The sequence below is a fragment of the Mastigoproctus giganteus genome, chromosome 13 (assembly GCF_048544385.1).
Source record: "Mastigoproctus giganteus isolate SK-2022 chromosome 13, ASM4854438v1, whole genome shotgun sequence".
NCBI lineage: Eukaryota > Metazoa > Arthropoda > Arachnida > Uropygi > Thelyphonidae > Mastigoproctus > Mastigoproctus giganteus.
In genome coordinates, this window is record NC_143587.1 from 46,441,124 (window position 1) to 46,458,380 (window position 17,257).

Genomic DNA, 17,257 nt, shown 5'->3' on the forward strand with positions numbered 1-17,257 from the left:
AATCTTCGTAAGAGCATCCCTTTGTTCCATTCACTAATCTTGTTGCCCTTCTCTGTACTCGTTCCAGCAGCTCCTCATCCTTCTTGAAATGAGGCCTCCAGACCTGTATACCGTACGCTAGGTGTGGCCTGACCATTGCCTTATACAAGGGAATAATCACCTCCTTATCCCTGCTGGAAAAATTCCTGTATATCATTGACAATACTCCATGAGCTACTCTTGCAGCCCGTCTGCACTGCTCAGAAAACTTCATATCTGCCTGCACAACCACCCCCAAGTCCCTTTCATTCTCTACCATTGTCAGTGTAGTACCACAGAGTTGATACGTTGCTCTGGGGTTGCTGTTTCCCATGTGTAGTACTTTACATTTGTCAATGTTAAACTTCATTTACCACCTCTCAGCCCATCTGCTCAACCTTTCCAGATCCTGTTGCAGCAGCATAGTGTCAGTAGTGTCCTTGACAACCCTGCCAACCTTTGTATCGTCTGCAAACTTGGACATTAATCCCGATATACCATCATCAATATCATTTATAAATACAGAAAACAATAATGGACCCAACACTGAGCCCTGAGGGACTCCACTAATAACATTAGTCCACGATGAGCAGTGTCCATTGATTACCACTCTGTCTTCTCCCCTTCAACCACCCCTTTATCCATAGCAGCAATTTGCCTCCAATGTCACACTGCTCCAATTTGTGTAGCAGTCTTCCATGTGCAACAGTATCAAAAGCCTTTCTAAGATCCAAGTATATAATATCAAAGCTATTCCCTGCATCCAGTTCTTTTGTGACTGCATCATAGTATCCAATCAAATTGGTCAGGCAAGACTTTCCCTTAACAAAGCCATGCTGTGTCCGAGCTATAACTGAAGTCTTGTCTAAATGATCCTGCAGTACTTCTTTAACCAGTGCCTCCATTAATTTTCCTGGAACAGAAGTTAAGCTCACAGGTCTATAATTACTTGTGTCAGCCTTTGATCCTCCTTTGTGAATTGGGGTCACATTTGCACATTTCCAGTCTATGGGTACCTCCCCTGAGTCCAAGGAAGCTCTCATAATTATGGCTAAGGGTTTGCTTACTTCCTTTGCTGCATCCTTTAATATAACTGGATAGATCCCATCCACACCGGGTGCCTTTCTTGTGTTTATCTTCAACAGTTTCTCCTCCACTTTACTCCCAGTTATTTCAAGATTCTTTAGCTTACTGCTAGAGTTGAATACACCTCTGGCATTCCCCTCGCTGAATAACTCCTCATGTGTGAATGTCGATGCAATATATTCATTTAGTTTGTTAGCTATCTGAGCAGGATCATCAACAGTTGGCCCACCAATATCAAGTGGACCAATCTAATTCATCCCCTTCCTTCTAGAGTTTACATAAGTAAAGAACTCTTTGCTGTTTTTCTTTGCATCCCTTGCCAAGGATTTCTCGTAATCTGCCTTCGCCTGCCTAACCTCCTTTGCAACTTGGTTGCATATCAACTTGTATCCATAGGCTTCTGTGTCATGTGTTAATTTGTAAGTATCCCATGCATTTTTCTTCTCTGCCATATGCCTCATTAGTTCATCTGACATCCATTTTGGCCTAAACGTTGAACAATATTTCTTAGTTGGTATGTAAAGCCTAGTAGCTTCCAAGATAAGTTCTTTGAATGCTTCCCATTTTGAATTTGCTGTTGGTAACACCATCAGTTGGTCCCACTGTATAGATTTAAATATTGTCTCAGTCCATCGTAGTCGCCTTTACGGAAGCAATAACCCTTCCCTTTACCCCTAATGGTAGTTACCTCTTTGAGTAAATCCCACTTCAGCACACTGTGATCACTGCCACCTAGTGGTTCATTTATCTGCAGATTCTTAATGCATGAAGAATCACTGCTGATAATCAAATCAAGAGTATTACTCCCTCTAGTTGCCTCCCAAACATGCTGATGTAGAAAACAATCATCCAATAAATCCACAAAAGCCCTGCTAGTGTGTGAGTGACCAGCCCCCAAATTCCAGTCAACATCTGGGAAATTAAAATCTCCCATTATAAGCCTCTCTGATTTACTGGCCCACTCTATTTCCCTGTACAGTTTCTTATTATACTCATCAGAGTCATTAGGACTATAGCACACTCCTAGCACACTCCTACTCCTACCCAATGCTTATGTCACACCAAACACTCAACACTGCACTGTCCAGCGATGTCGACTGGCTTCACTTCCTTGGTTTTTATGTGTTTCTTAACTAATAGCATAACCCCTCCCCCCTTCCTATCCTGTCTATCCTTTCTGTAGACGTTGTACTCCCCAAATTGCAGTTCTGCATCCCTTATATCTGTGTGACACCACGTCTCTGATATCCCAACAATATCTGCCTTTGATGTTTTGAGCAATACCTCAAATTCATCAAATTTATTTACTAAACTCCTAGCATTGGTGTACACGCAAGTATACCTGCACCTGTTTCTATTCTTAGCTACCCTAACACAACCCATGTGTTTACTTGTACCGCAATGGCTCCCAGCAGTCTCTGAAATATCATGCATCTTGTTTTTCAGGCTTCTGCTCATTCTAATAGAAGCAGTGCAAGAATCTCTTTCACCTCTGCCAGTGGCTACTGTCAATCTATTGGTCTTTGTCTCCCCCCAAGCTAGCAGTTTTCCGACCCACCTAACACTGCCTCGATAGCATCAGCAAATATTCTTGCACCCTTTCTATTTAAGTGTATCCCATCCCTCTAGAAGCAATCTCTCCTGTTAACAAGTACAGTCCAGGCTGAAAAAAATTCTACCCCTTGAGCCTTGCACAATCTTTCCAGGGCCGAATTGATCGACAAGGCTATCATCATATACTCCCTCCTATCGTGTCTGGGCCGAATTGCAGACACTTTCAAATTCAACCCTAATTCTCGGCTTTTGTTCAACAGTGACCTGTACTTGTTAAGTAATTCTGCCGGTCTCCTACTCTTAATATCATTAGTGCCAACGTGTACAACTATATCACCTTTTCTGCCCTTAAAAGATGATATTCGCTCTACAACGTCATCAACCTTTGCCCCTGGCAGACATACCCTGGTCCTGTTCCACCTATCCTTTTTACAAAGCATGTTCCCCGTTTCCCTGACAATAGTCACCAACAACTACTAGTTCCTTCTGGACCAGCGCATTCTGCCTTGGGGGTTGCCTCTGTGTCACGTGATGCCAAGTGCAAGCTCTGGCGTTGATGTGGGCAGCTGAGAGCTTGATGGGCCCCTCAATTTAGTTTCTTCGAGGGCATCCACCCTGTCCTTCAAGCTCTCATATAGGCCCACAAGAACGCTGAGTTATTGCCTGATATCGATACACTCCTTGCATCGCGCACACACAAAGACATCCCCCATGGCAGTATCATGTCCCATACCCGATTGTTCTGCAAACATCAAGCAAACAGTGCATTTTATAAGGCTGTGAGTCAGAGGACAACTGCCCCCCTCAGTTCTGCTCTGAGCCACAGCACTTCCATTAGCTTGAGCCTTTTGCTTTGCTGCTCTGGTCTGAGTCATGATTCTATTAATTTATTAATTAATTATAATTAATTATGTTATGTTATTAATTATGTTAAATATAATTAATTATATTACGTTTGTAATCTAAGTCGTTATATGTATTTATTTAAAAGTACAATTTAACTGCTAACGAAGTTCAATTAACGCTATCTAGTATGGTATATAACTATCGTATCACAAAGGCGGGAAAGTTACGAGCGGAAAGTTGCTAATGCTAATATACCTGCCGAGCAGTGGGTTCATCCACCAGCAAGAGGGGTGACAGCGTCACCTTGCCCAGGAACCAGGTATCCCATGAATTCTTTCATTTTAGTGTACATTTTCATATGTGCACATATAACAATTAGTTTTAAAAAACTAAAATTCATGTCCTTTAAACATATGTAGGCATTTCACAAGATAAACATTTTTAAAGTTAATTGTGTTTCTGCATCTGTCTGTAACTTTGTAGTGGCAAATAACATTTGATAATTTGATTTGATAATTTATTTAACCCTATTTTGTGTTACAATTGTTGGGAGATAACAGCAAGAAGGGAGAGAGAACACATAAGCCAGAGGCTTTTTAGGGGGTGTTCCCTTTGAAAAAGATAACAATAAAAACAGATACATCATGAATCGGACATGTTTCTACATTCCATTACAGAGACTTCGTAAACCAACCACACATGTCGCGTGGTTAACAGCAGTACTTATAATTACATTGTGAGTAGTAGTAGTAGTAGTGGCACATGATGCAAGAAAGCAAGTGTAGGAGCTTATGCAGCATCAGCCAAAAAAAAAAAAAAAAAAATCACACCATTCCCTCCAAATGCCTGTCCAGTTCCTCCTTAAATTTATTTAACCTATCAACTTCCACAACGACAGATGGAAGTTTGTTCCAGCAATTAACCACCCACTGGCTAAAGGCAAATTTCCGCACATCTATTCTACATCTGTCCTTTCTTAATTTGAACTTATGTCCCCGTAGGTTGGTAATCTGAACAAGTGGAAGGATCCCCATCAGAATTCAGCGTGCTCAACCCATTCAAGGCCTTATAGACCTCAATCAGATCACCGCGCAGGTGCCTAGTCTCCAGCCACTGCAATTTGCAGAACTTAAGCCTCTCTTGGTAAGAGAATCCCTTCATTCCCCTCACCAATCGTGTTGCTCTTCTCTGTACACGCTCAAGCAAATCTACATCCTTCCTAAAATGAGGCCTCCAGACCTGTACGCAGTACTCAAGGCGTGGCCTGACCATTGCCTTATACAGAGGGACAATCACCTCCTTTTCCCTGCTAGCAAAATTCCTATATATCATTGACAAAACCCCATGACCCGCCCTAGCAGCCTGTCTGCACTGCTCAGAAAACTTCATATCTGACTGCACAATTACTCCCAGGTCTTTTTCATTTTCTACCACCTTAAGTGTAGTACCACACAGTTGGTACGTTTCTCTGGGGTTACTTCTACCCATATGAAGTACTTTGCATTTGTCAAGGTTGAATTTCAGTTGCCACTTCTTAGCCCATCTGCCCAAATTATCTAGATCCTGTTGCAGTAGCACACTGCCATTACTGTCATTAACAACCCTGCCAACCTTTGTGTCATCTGCAAACTTCGACATTAAGCCTGATATACCTTCATCAATATCATTGATAAATACACAAAACAACAGTGGACCCAACACCTTCCTGCCGAACCTCCTTTGTGACCTGATTACAGACTAGCTTATATCTGCCACAGGCTTCTGCGTCACCTGATAATTTATATGCATCCCATGCATTTTTCTTCTCTGTCACGAGTCTCATTAGTTCAATTGATAACCATTTAGGCCTAAACCTTGAACGAGTACTTTTACAATAACAAGTATGAAAGAAAAAAATATGAAATAATTGCGTAGTGTTACAAGCTTTTTGACAGCTATTCCTTCAACTTGTTTACACAATTTCTAAACTGGTATGCATTGTGGAAAGTTCAGGAGTTGAGTGGAAGGTGATTTAGATCGGACATCCTTTTTGATGTGTTCAGTCAGGAACTTCTTGAACTTGTTTAGTGAAATGGCATTTCTGATGTTCTCAGGAAGATTATTCCAGGTTTTTTGCGCCTCTGTATTTTATATTTTTCTGACCTATGGCTTTTCTAAAAAGCGGAACCTTCAGGTTCGCTTCATTTCTTAAATTATATCTTATTCCTTCTTCTTCTATTGTTATAAAAAAGGATCTGAAGAGAGGAGGAAAGTTTGGTGTTTTCAAAGCATTGTAGACAAAGACCGCCTCAGCTTTTTGTATCAATGGGTAGATGCTTAAGAGTCTCGCTTCCTTATATCTCGAAGTCACCGATGCATTCCAGGGAAGGCCCAAAATTGAACGAACACATCGATTGACAATTGAATTGATTCTCGTAAGGTTATATTGACTGGTCGTACCCCATGAGATGATTCCATATGTGAAGTGAGGCTGTATTAAGGAAAGGAATACTAGTCTGAGAAGGGAAGGAGGTACCCAGGCAGAGACTCGGGCGAGTATTCCTGCTAGTGATGAAGTTTTCTTTCGTAAGGTGATCATTTGTTTATCCCAACTCAGCTTGTCATCTAGCCAGATTCCTAGAAACTTGGTATCATTCACCCTTTCCAGTTGTTTTCCTTTGTATGTTATTTCGAAATCAATATTTAATGATTTGTTTTTCATCCTAAACACCATATATTTGGATTTTTCTGGGTTTAGTATCAGCTGATTCTTTTGAAGCCAACTATGCATTTCAGAGAGCAGGGCAGAGATCTTGCATTGAAGTTGGTTTAGGGTCTTTATCAGTGATTAGAATGGAAATGTCATCGGCATACGCTACTAGGTGGGAAGATGGAAGATGAGAGAGAAATTCATTAATGTAAAGAACAAAAGGGGCAAAGAACTTTGCCCCTCCCTCTGCCAGGGGCAAAGGTTGATGACGTTGTAGAGCGAATATCATCTTTTAAGGGCACAAAAGGTGATATAGTTGTACACGTTGGCACTAATAATATTAAGAGTAGGAGGCCGGCAGAATTACTTAACAAGTACAGGTCACTGTTGAACAAAAGCCGAGAATTAGGGTTGAATTTGAAAGTGTCTGCAATTCTGCCCAGACACGATAAGAGGGAGTATATGATGAGAGCCTTGTCGATCAATTCGGCCCTGGAAAGATTGTGCAAGGCTCAAGGGGTAGAATTTTTTTCAGCCTGGACTGCACTTGTTAACAGGAGAGATTGCTTCTAGAGGGATGGGATACACTTAAATAGAAAGGGTGCAAGAATATTTGCTGATGCTATCGAGGCAGTGTTAGGTGGGTCGGAAAACTGCTAGCTTGGGGGGAGACAAAGACCAATAGATTGACAGTAGCCACTGGTAGAGGTGAAAGAGATTCTTGCACTGCTTCTATTAGAATGAGCAGAAGCCTGAAAAACAAGATGCATGGTATTTCAGAGACTGCTGGGAGCCATTGCGGTACAAGTAAACACATGGGTTGTGTTAGGGTAGCTAAGAATAGAAACAGGTGCAGGTATACTTGCGTGTACACCAATGCTAGGAGTTTAGTAAATAAATTTGATGAATTTGAGGTATTGCTCAAAACATCAAAGGCAGATATTGTTGGGATATCAGAGACGTGGTGTCACACAGATATAAGGGATGCAGAACTGCAATTTGGGGAGTACAACGTCTACAGAAAGGATAGACAGGATAGGAAGGGGGAGGGGTTATGCTATTAGATAAGAAACACATAAAAACCAAGGAAGTGAAGCCAGTCGACATCGCCAGACAGTGCAGTGTTGAGTCAGTTTGGTGTGACATAAGCATTGGGAGATCAAAATTGAGAGTAGGAGTGTGCTATAGGCCTAATGACTCTGATGAGTATAATAAGGAACTGTACAGGGAAATAGAGTGGGCCAGTAAATCAGAGTGTCTTATAATGGGAGATTTTAATTTCCCAGATATTGACTGGAATTTGGGGGCTGGTTACTCACACACTAGCAGGGCTTTTGTGGATTTATTGGATGATTGTTTTCTACATCAGCATGTTCGGGAGGCAACTAGAGGGAGTAATACTCTTGATTTGATTATCAGCAGTGATTCTTCATGCATTAAGAATCTGCAGATAAATGAACAACTAGGTGGCAGTGATCACAGTGTGCTGAAGTGGGATTTACTCAAAGAGGTAACTACCATTAGGGGTAAAGGGAAGGTTTATTGCTTCCGTAAAGGTGACTACGATGGACTGAGACAGTATTTAAATTCTATACAGTGGGACCAACTGATGATGTTACCAACAGCAAATTCAAAATGGGAAGCATTCAAAGAACTTATCTTGGAAGCTACTAGGCTTTACATACCAACTAAGAAATATTGTTCAAGGTTTAGGCCAAAATGGATGTCAGATGAACTAATGAGGCATATGGCAGAGAAGAAAAATGCATGGGATACTTACAAATTAACACATGACACGGAAGCCTATGATAGATACAAGTTGATATGCAACCAAGTTACAAAGGAGGTTAGGCAGGTGAAGGCAGATTACGAGAAATCCTTGGCAAGGGATGCAAAGAAAAACAGCAAAGAGTTCTTTACTTATGTAAACTCTAGAAGGAAGGGGATGAATCAGATTGGTCCACTTGATATTGATGGGTCAATTGTTGATGATCCTGCTCAGGTAGCTAACAAACTAAATGAATATTTTGCATCGACATTCACACATGAGGAGTTATTCAGCAAGGGGAATGCCAGAGGTGTATTCAACTCTAGCAGTAAGCTACAGAATCTTGAAATAACTGGGAGTAAAGTGGAGGAGAAACTGTTGAAGATAAACACAAGAAAGGAACCCGGGGTGGATGGGATCTATCCAGTTATATTAAAGGAGGCAGCAAAGGAAGTAAGCAAACCCTTAGCCATAATTATGAGAGCTTCCTTGGTCTCAGGGGAGGTACCCATAGACTGGAAATGTGCAAATGTGACCCCAATTCACAAAGGAGGATCAAAGGCTGACACAAGTAATTATAGACCTGTGAGCTTAACTTCTGTTCCAGGAAAATTAATGGAGGCACTGGTTAAAGAAGCACTGCAGGATCATTTAGACAAGACTTCAGTTATAGCTCAGACACAGCATGGTTTTGTTAAGGGGAAGTCTTGCCTGACCAACTTGATTGGATACTATGATGCAGTCACAAAAGAACTGGATGCAGGGAATAACTTTGATATTATATACTTGGATCTTAGAAAGGCTTTTGATACTGTTGCACATGGAAGACTGCTACACAAATTGGAGCAGTGTGACATTGGAGGCAAATTGCTGCTATGGATAAAGGGGTGGTTAAGGGGGAGAAGACAGTGGTAATCAATGGACACTGCTCATCGTGGACTAATGTTATTAGTGGAGTCCCTCAGGGCTCAGTGTTGGGTCCATTATTGTTTTCTGTATTTATAAATGATATTGATGATGGTATATCAAGCTTAATGTCCAAGTTTGCAGATGATACAAAGGTTGGCACGGTTGTCAAGGACACTACTGACACTATGCTGCTGCAACAGGATCTGGAAAGGTTGAGCAGATGGGCTGGGAGGTGGCAAATGAAGTTTAACATTGACAAATGTAAAGTACTACACATGGGAAACAGCAACCCCAGAGCAACGTATCAACTCTGTGGTACTGCACTGACAGTGGTAGAGAATGAAAGGGACTTGGGGGTGGTTGTGCAGGCAGATATGAAGTTCTCTGAGCAGTGCAGACGGGCTGCAAGAGTAGCTCATGGAGTATTGTCAATGATATACAGGAATTTTTCCAGCAGGGATAAGGAGGTGATTATTCCATTGTATAAGGCAATGGTCAGGCCACACCTAGAAGGGCAACAAGATTAGTGAATGGAACAAAGGGGTGCTCTTACGAAGAAAGGCTTAAGTTTTGCAAATTACAGTGTCTGGAGACTAGGCACCAGCGAGGTGATCTGATAGAGGTGTATAAAGCCTTGAATGGTTTAAACATGCTCAATGCTGTGGGATTCTTCCTCTAGCTCTGAAAAATCACCTGAGAGGGCATAAATTCAAATTGAGGAAAGACAGATGTAGGATAGACGTGCGGAAATTTGCCTTTAGCCAGCGGGTGGTTGGTTGGTGGAACAGACTTCCATCCCTTGTGGTGGAGGTTGATAGCCTAAATAAGTTTAAGGCTCAGCTGGACAGGTATTTTGAACAAACAGAGGGGTGAAGTGGAAGTGGTTTTTTTTTTTTTTTTGGCTGATGCTGCATAAGCTTGCTTTCTTGCATCAAATGCCTCTACTAATGCTAATGCTAACAAATAGGATAGGTCCGAGGAGTGAGCCTTGAGGTTACTCCCCTGGAGCTCAGCTTGTCATCTAGCCAGATTCCTAGAAACTTGGTATCATTCACCCTTTCCAGTTGTTTTCCTTTGTATGTTATTTCGAAATCAATATTTAATGATTTGTTTTTCATCCTAAACACCATATATTTGGATTTTTCGGGTTTAGTATCAGCTGATTCTTTTGAAGCCAACTGCATTTCAGAGAGCAGGGCAGAGATCTTGCATTGAAGTTGGTTAGGGTCTTTATCAGTGATTAGAATGGAAATGTCATCGGCATACGCTGCTAGGTGGGAAGATGGAAGATGAGAGAGAAATTCATTAATGTAAAGAACAAATAGGATAGGTCCGAGAAGTGAGCCTTGAGGTACTCCCCTGGAGAAATAAAAAATGTCTGAAAAAGACTGGTTTGTTTTAACGACAAATGGCCTATCAGTAAGGTAGTCTTCAAGGAGAAGGTTAATTTTTCCTCTCAAGCCAAGATTGTTGAGCTTGTTGAGTAGGATATTATGATTTATGCAGTCAAAAGCTTTTGATAGGTCTAGAAACAGTGCTATTGCATAGTGACCCTTTTCAAGACAGTCCGTGATCCTGGAGCAGAAGTCAGCAATTGCCAGGTCAGTGGATCTTTTTAAACGATAAGCATACTGTTGTTGATGGATAAGCTGATTGACTTCCAGGAAGCCCATGAGTCTGCCGTGAAGAATTTTTTCGAATAATTTTGCAAAAACTGAGAGTAGAGCTATTGGATGAAAATTGTTGATAGAGTTACAATTTTTCCCCTTAGGAACAGGAACAATGACTGCTTTTTTGAATTGAGATGGGAATTTACCAGATTGAAAGGAAAGATTGTAAATATACTTCAGTGGTGTTAGAATTGAGTTAAGGACCTTTTTCAGCATAGCAGGAGATATTTCATCAAAGCCAGGGGCTCCCTTTTCTTTTAATTGATGTCCTGCTTCTAAAATCTCTTGATCTGAGAGCGGAGCGAGGAAAAAAGAGCTCCTCATTGAGTGCTTGACAGATTCTCTCGTTGCATTATCTCTAGAGTCAACTTCGTCTTTAAAAAGGTTATTCATGCTTGAGATAAAGTGATTACGGAATGCTGCGGCTTTTTCCTGGTCATCCGAAATGAGTACTTCGTTCTCAACTACATCTCCAATGTAGCTCTGTGATTTCGTTTTTCTTCCAGGTAGTAGCTTGTCCAAGACTGTCCACTTTTCCTTGCTTGTAATGATGCCTTTAAGTTGGGAACTATAATATTTCCTTTTCTCCGACCTAATACTGTCGGTGACTTTGTTTCTGTACGTTGTGTATTTGTTTTTATCCGCCTCCTTTCCTGTTTCTCTAGCAGTTCTTACAAGTTTGCCCCTTTTCTTTAATATGTTACAAATATTGTTTGACATAAATGGGCATAATTTCCATCTTGGCCTAGTGGTCTTTTTATTCCCTGGTATCCTGATGTACGACGCGCGTTTTTCGTAACTATTTAGGATATGCTCAAAGAAGAAGAAGTTCGTCGCAATTTCAGGATCATCTGTAGCAGCCACCTCATCCCACGAAGACTGCTGGAGATCATAACAGAGCTGATTGAGAGAGCCTGGAGTCACAGATCTGTAAGTGTGCATGATCTCTTCCACAATTTCTTCATTTTCAATTACTATTAAGATGGGACGATGATCAGAAATGGTTGCATCCAGTACTGCATAGGTTAGTGAGCATTCCCCAATTGCGAAGTCAAGAAGGGAATTGTGGGACTCTCCCATTCTATCAATGGCAAATTTAAAAAAATGTGTAAATTCCCCAAGCACTTCAATATTTCTGTTGAATTAAATAAAGAAAAATATAAGGAATCTTGAGTCTCTAAAGTATTCTTAACAGATTCATTCCTGCATTATTAACAGTTATTCAATTCTTTCATATTGAATAAGCCTCCATTGCATTTGTCAAACTATTTAAGTGATTATCAAAGTTATCCTTCCAATTAAATTTTTACATTCTTGACCAATTACTGGATTCTTTTTTGTTGTTGTCTCCTGTTTTTATCATATATAAGCACTGTTATGAAAGGGCACATTAAGGTCAAGCCACCATGACACCATTCATCATGTGAATCAGTATTGTCATTTAATTTAAATAGTGCTTAAACTAGATGATAGCAGGGATCCACATGATGATCTGCAAACACAAAAATAAAGTTTTTGTGTTTGCAGTTTTTTTTTTCATAACTGGTGTTTTTGGTAATCTGTTAAGAGATATTAAACTAACAGGTGAAACTAACAGGTCTATAGTTACCTGTTAAACTAACAGGTAATTACAGAGCTGTTACTTTAATTTCTGCTCCAGGGAAATTAATGGAGGCACTGGTTAAAGAAGCAGTGCCTCCATTAATTTATCTAAAGAATACCTCCTGTGTGAATGTAGCTGCAGAATACCTATTCAATTTGTCAGCAACCTGAGCATGGTAATCAACAGTTAACCATTGACATTAAGTGGCCCAGTGTGATTAAATTCCCCCTGTCTTCTGTTAATGTAAGTGTAGAAGTCTTTGCTGCTGTTCTTTGGATTATCAGTGATTTCTCACAATCTTCCTTAGCTTGACTAACTTCCTTTGTGACTTGATTACATACTAATTTATGTGTTATATGCTTCTGTATCACCTGATAATTTATACACAACTTGTATTTTTCTTCTTTTCGAAATATCCTGATTGTTCATCTGACATCCATTTAGGTATAAGCCTTGAACAGTATTTCTTTGTTGGTATGAAAAGCCTAATAGCTTCTATGATTATTTCTGCAAATGCTTCCCATTTAAAATTTCCTGTTGGTAACATTATCAGTTGGTCTCACTGCAAAGAATTTAAACTGTCTGAGACCACTGTAGTCACTCTTGCAAAGGCCTTTCCCTTTACCCTTTACAATTGTTATGTCTTTAAATTCCAGTGGGTCCTTTACCTGCAGATTCTTAAAGCATGAAGAATCACTGTTGATAATAGATCAAGAGTATTGCTTCCTCTTGTTTCCTCTAACGTGCTGCTGTAGAAAACAGTCATACATTTTAAATTTCCTGTCAACATATGGAAAGTTACAATCCCCATTATAAGACATACTGATTTTACTGGTTCACTATTGCTCTATTATTATTGTTATTATTATTATCATTTGCCATGTGGTGCAAGGAAGCCTGAGGCTTTTGCTGCACTAGCCAAAAAAAAAAAAAAAAAATCCTGATTTACTCTGAAAGAGAAAAAACAAGAGTCAGAAGTAGAAGGGAACCAACAAGAAAGAGAAGAATGATGATATCCAGCTCAGGACTCTGGGCTGGATATCATATTCTGGCCATGCCAAGCCCATACTCACTAGATGTGAGCCTCTGGGATTAATATATAGCCGTTTGGCATACTCATCACAGTCATTAGAACTATAATGGCAGTGATGACACTCCTACTCTCAATTTTGTTTTTCCAGTACTTATATCACACTGAACTGACTCAACATTACACCATTGGTCACTCATGTTGACTTGATGCTCTGCCTTGGATTTAATATGCTTCTTAACTAATAGCATAACCACTTCACCCTTCCTGTATACGTTGTACTTCCCATATTCAAATTCAGCATTGCTCATGTCTTAGTGACACCATGTTTCTACTATATGCACGATGTCTGCTTTTGATGACTTAAAAGTTACGAAATATTTTTTAACATTTTATAACCTTTTCTTGGTACATAATAGCTTTTGTTGCTAGTGTGCCGAAAACACTAAACCCAAACTAATCAGTGCAAACAGAAATGGCTTCTAGAATCGAAAATGATATCAAAATAAATGAAGACTGAAAATATAATGAAGAAAAATAAATAAAATAACTGAATAACATAGTTAACAAATACACTGCACCCTGAAATCAAAACTGGAATTGTAATGAGAGTGGTTGTGAATATGACTGTTTTTGGCCCATTCAATTTGTGCCCAAATTGCTTAGACTACTCACCCACAGCTGATTTCAAGTCACATGGAAACCTTGAATTAGAGTAAAATCGGAAAGTGCTGAGAATTTCATCTTTACAGGTATCAATCATGCAAAACAGTTCTAAACATCTTAATGATCACATGGATGATCATTGTCATCCATATGATGAAAGAAGTGTCAAATCTCAAAAATACAATTTGATTTTATATGTGGAAATAAATAGTTGCATATATCCATATTCCTTTTTTTCTCTAATGATAAAATTTTGAATTTCACATTTCTTAACTCTTTTCCTGATGATATTTTATATTCTATAAAATATTACTTTACAATACTTAATGTGATAATGTTGTTTATTCAAATTATAGAATGCAGTAGAGATCAGTTTAAATGTGGTGATGGTACTTGCATTGATGTTAGCCAACACTGTGATGGTCGCTACCAGTGTAGGGATTATTCAGATGAACACAATTGTGGTGAGTAATTATTTATGAATTTCTATTTTCCTTTCCTCTCACCCTTTATGGCCTTCCTGGAACATGAACAGAAAATTTGTCTTATTTAGAATTTTATATTAAAGCAAAAGAATGAAAAATCATGTCATTTTATTGTATATTTTATATGGTTACCCGAAACATGAAAAGTACAAAAACCTATAGTAAGTTAGTTCAGCTTATGGGTTTGAAGGTTGAGAAAACAAAAAATACTAATTGATAATTGTACTTCAATTTTTGTCGATTGTAAATTTCAGGAAATACATGTGTGGACAGTTGTTCCAAAGAACAGAAGTAGAAGAGATAAAAGAAGAAAAGTTAGTTCTGTGATTTCAGAATTGAATAGTCGATGGCTCTTGACTACTAGTTGAGTAATATGTTAAGGCTGATTTGAGAGGGGGAGAAGGTTATATTAGATGTCAACTCAGAAGAACAGTGCCTGTGGAAATCTTTATTATTGGTATTCATCAAAAACTAAACATTTGTTTGACAAACAGTGGAGAGAGTTTGTAAGAGATGGATTATTGATAAACCAAACTGCTCTTTTGTATAGTCTAACAGCCAAAGACAATTTTTGGGGTTGCCACTCCAGATGTGGGGAAAATATTCAATGGTAGGTCACATTTGTTTGGGGTCAATAGCCGTTGACAAGAAAAGTAACACACATAGAGAGAGAGAGAGAGAGAGAGAGAGAGAGAGAGAGAGAGAGAGAGAGAGAGATGTTTGATATTCTTATTCCAAAAAAGGGTTGTTAGAAGTCAAGGTTATCCCCAGTGAAGATGCATGATCTTGTCTGTAAATCTGAATCTTATTAAAGAAGAACATGGAAGAGTGATGCTTGGTACTGAGCGGTAACCTGCCAATCTTTACGTAGTCTGCAAATTTTAACCTCAAGCCTTCTATCCCATTGTCAATTTCACTTATGAAAATCGGAAAAAACAATAGTCCAAGAACTGATCCTTGGGGACCCCACTTCTGACATTACACCAATCTGAAGGATATCCATTAACCACAACCCTCTGCCTTGTGCCCTGCAACCTTCCAGAAATCTATCTTAGAATGTTCCAGTAATCCCACCATATTCCAACTTATATAGGGATTGAGTCAAATGCCTTGCTAAAATCCAAATACACTATGTTGAAACTGTTCCCTCATCGATCTCATGAGTAACTGTTTCAAAATAGCTTACTAAGTTAGTTAAACCAGATTTTCCCTTAACGAAACCATGTTTAAGTTATTCAGAATGTCATATCTATCTAAATGTCCCTAGATTGCACATGCAATCATTGCCTCTAATGTTTTCCCTACCACTGAATTCAGACTAACTGCTCTGTAGTTACTGTCTTTGCTCTTAGAACCACCTTTATGTATTGGAGATATGTTGGCACTTCGCTAATCCAAAGGAATCTCTCCTGAATCCAAAGAGGTCCTAACAATTAACTTCAATGGTTTAATACACTTCCTGATGGACTCCCTCAGAATTACCAGATACATGCTATCAACTCCAGAAGCCATAGTTGCCTTTATGCTTAAATTTTTCTAATAAACAGTCATCTGTAATTTCAAAATTGCCAATTTCACATGACTTAGCCCCATTTCCACAGCCTCTTCTCAGCATGAATGGGTCCCTCTTCAGCAAAGACAAATGCAGAGTGAGTACCTTTCAATTCATCAGCAACATCGGCGGGGTTGTCAAGACTTTCCACACCCAGTGCACAAGGGTCCAGTCTGATTTGCTTTTTACTTCCTTTTAACATACATGAAAAATTCCTTGTCCCCATTCTTTGCTCTCTTAGCCAGTGCTTTCTCATACACAGCTTTGACTTATCTTACTTTATCTGTAGTACTATTACAAATCAACTTGTGGTTGTTCTTGGTTTCAGTACATTTCATTGTTCGTAACTACTACATGCTATCTTTTTCTGCTCTCTTTGATCAGACAGTACATTAACCCATTTCAGTGTCCTCCTCCTGCAGAATTTTCTTAATGGTATTATATGCATTCATGGCTTTTGTAATATTTGGTGTAAAAATGTATTCCATAATTCAAGTGTATTTGCTCTCACTCTGCAATCCGCCCAATTAATAGATGCTGTACAGTGCCTTAAAATGTCAAAGTCCTCTCTTCTGAAGTTAAAACCTGTGCCTTTAGCTTTAACTATGGCAACATATTTTTTCATCTTCCAGCTGAAATATGTGATCATTACCTGCCAATGGTTCCTGTATTTTAAGCCATGTGATTTCATCTGATTCCTGAGTAATGATGAGGTCAAGATTATTCTCACCTCTAGTATTTTCTCTAACTTGCTAGTACAAATAATAATCTAGTTTACTTAAATTTTTTTTCCCCACAAGGTGACTTTCCTTCCACTTATTCCAATCCATTTGGAGCCTATTAAAGTCACCCATAATAAGACATTCCTGCTTTCTTGCCCTTTCTATCTGCATACACATACCCATTCTGACGTAATTTGCAGTTTTTTTTGAACATGTTCCTATATTTATCCTAAATGGCAAGATCATGTTTGTTTAATGTCATTGATCCCTACTTGAATAATAATGCTCTCCTTACCCTCCTTAAACTGACAATCTGTTGGTAACATCAATTGTTGCTCCCAGCAAACTCACTCTGATTCTTTCTTTGTTACAAAGAAATTACCTGTTTCCCTGACAGCTTCCCAATAATAATAAATTATCTTCAACCAGTGCAGTATGCACCTGACTATTCTTATCTGGGATCTGAATCGGGGGTGCATCCCTTGACAGATCATGATATATTTGAGTCCCTGACAAGCTCCCAGTTACATTTGTTTCAATGGGGAGCACTTTTCTTGAGTGACTTAAATTCTTCTTGTAATGCACAAATTTGAGATTGGTACTCTCCTTACATTGGGTGCAAAGAAAAGAATTGTCAGCTGAGCTGGGTTTATCCACTA

At 39.3% G+C, this 17,257-nt stretch overlaps 1 protein-coding gene across 11 annotated transcripts in view; it reads left to right on the forward strand.

Annotated features, from left to right (window-relative positions):
* trol (terribly reduced optic lobes) overlaps positions 1-17,257 on the forward strand; it is a 1,731,230-nt gene that overhangs the window by 553,864 nt on the left and 1,160,109 nt on the right. For all 11 annotated transcript variants that reach the window (XM_090387691.1, XM_090387694.1, XM_090387699.1 and 8 more), the window contains one exon: positions 14,196-14,303. In XM_090387691.1, the coding sequence (XP_090243817.1) occupies positions 14,196-14,303 (108 nt within the window). The remainder of the gene's footprint in view (positions 1-14,195; positions 14,304-17,257) is intronic.